General features: G+C 71.3%; 1 protein-coding gene across 1 annotated transcript in view; it reads right to left on the reverse strand.

Moving 5' to 3' along the window:
- The window catches only part of VIL1 (villin 1), a 10,488-nt gene that overhangs the window by 7,641 nt on the left and 2,572 nt on the right, over nt 1-275 (reverse strand). Inside the window, exon 3 of the mRNA XM_025192738.1 lies at nt 13-142. Within this exon, the coding sequence (XP_025048523.1) occupies nt 13-142 (130 nt within the window). The remainder of the gene's footprint in view (nt 1-12; nt 143-275) is intronic.

Here is a 275-nt window from a genome sequence, read left to right on the forward strand (position 1 = left end):
AGGCTCTCGCGCCGGTTGCTCTGGGGCCCGTTCCACTGCACGAGGACTTGGCCCAGGTCGAGGAGGAAGACGTCGCCCAGGTTGAAGCTCTTCCAGCTCAGCTCCACCTGAGACACACACGGGCCGCGGGTTAAACCCTGGTCTGGGGGCAGGGGAGGGGGGACTCCCGCCCGGGTCCTCCTGCCACTGCAGAACGGGGCTGAGGACACGTGGGCCCAGCTCGCCCCGGACCCACCTCGCCGGCTGCCCCGCGCCTCCGGCCCTTGACGTCCCGC

This window comes from Alligator sinensis, unplaced genomic scaffold (genome assembly GCF_000455745.1).
Source record: "Alligator sinensis unplaced genomic scaffold, ASM45574v1 scaffold1332_1, whole genome shotgun sequence".
Taxonomy (NCBI): domain Eukaryota; kingdom Metazoa; phylum Chordata; order Crocodylia; family Alligatoridae; genus Alligator; species Alligator sinensis.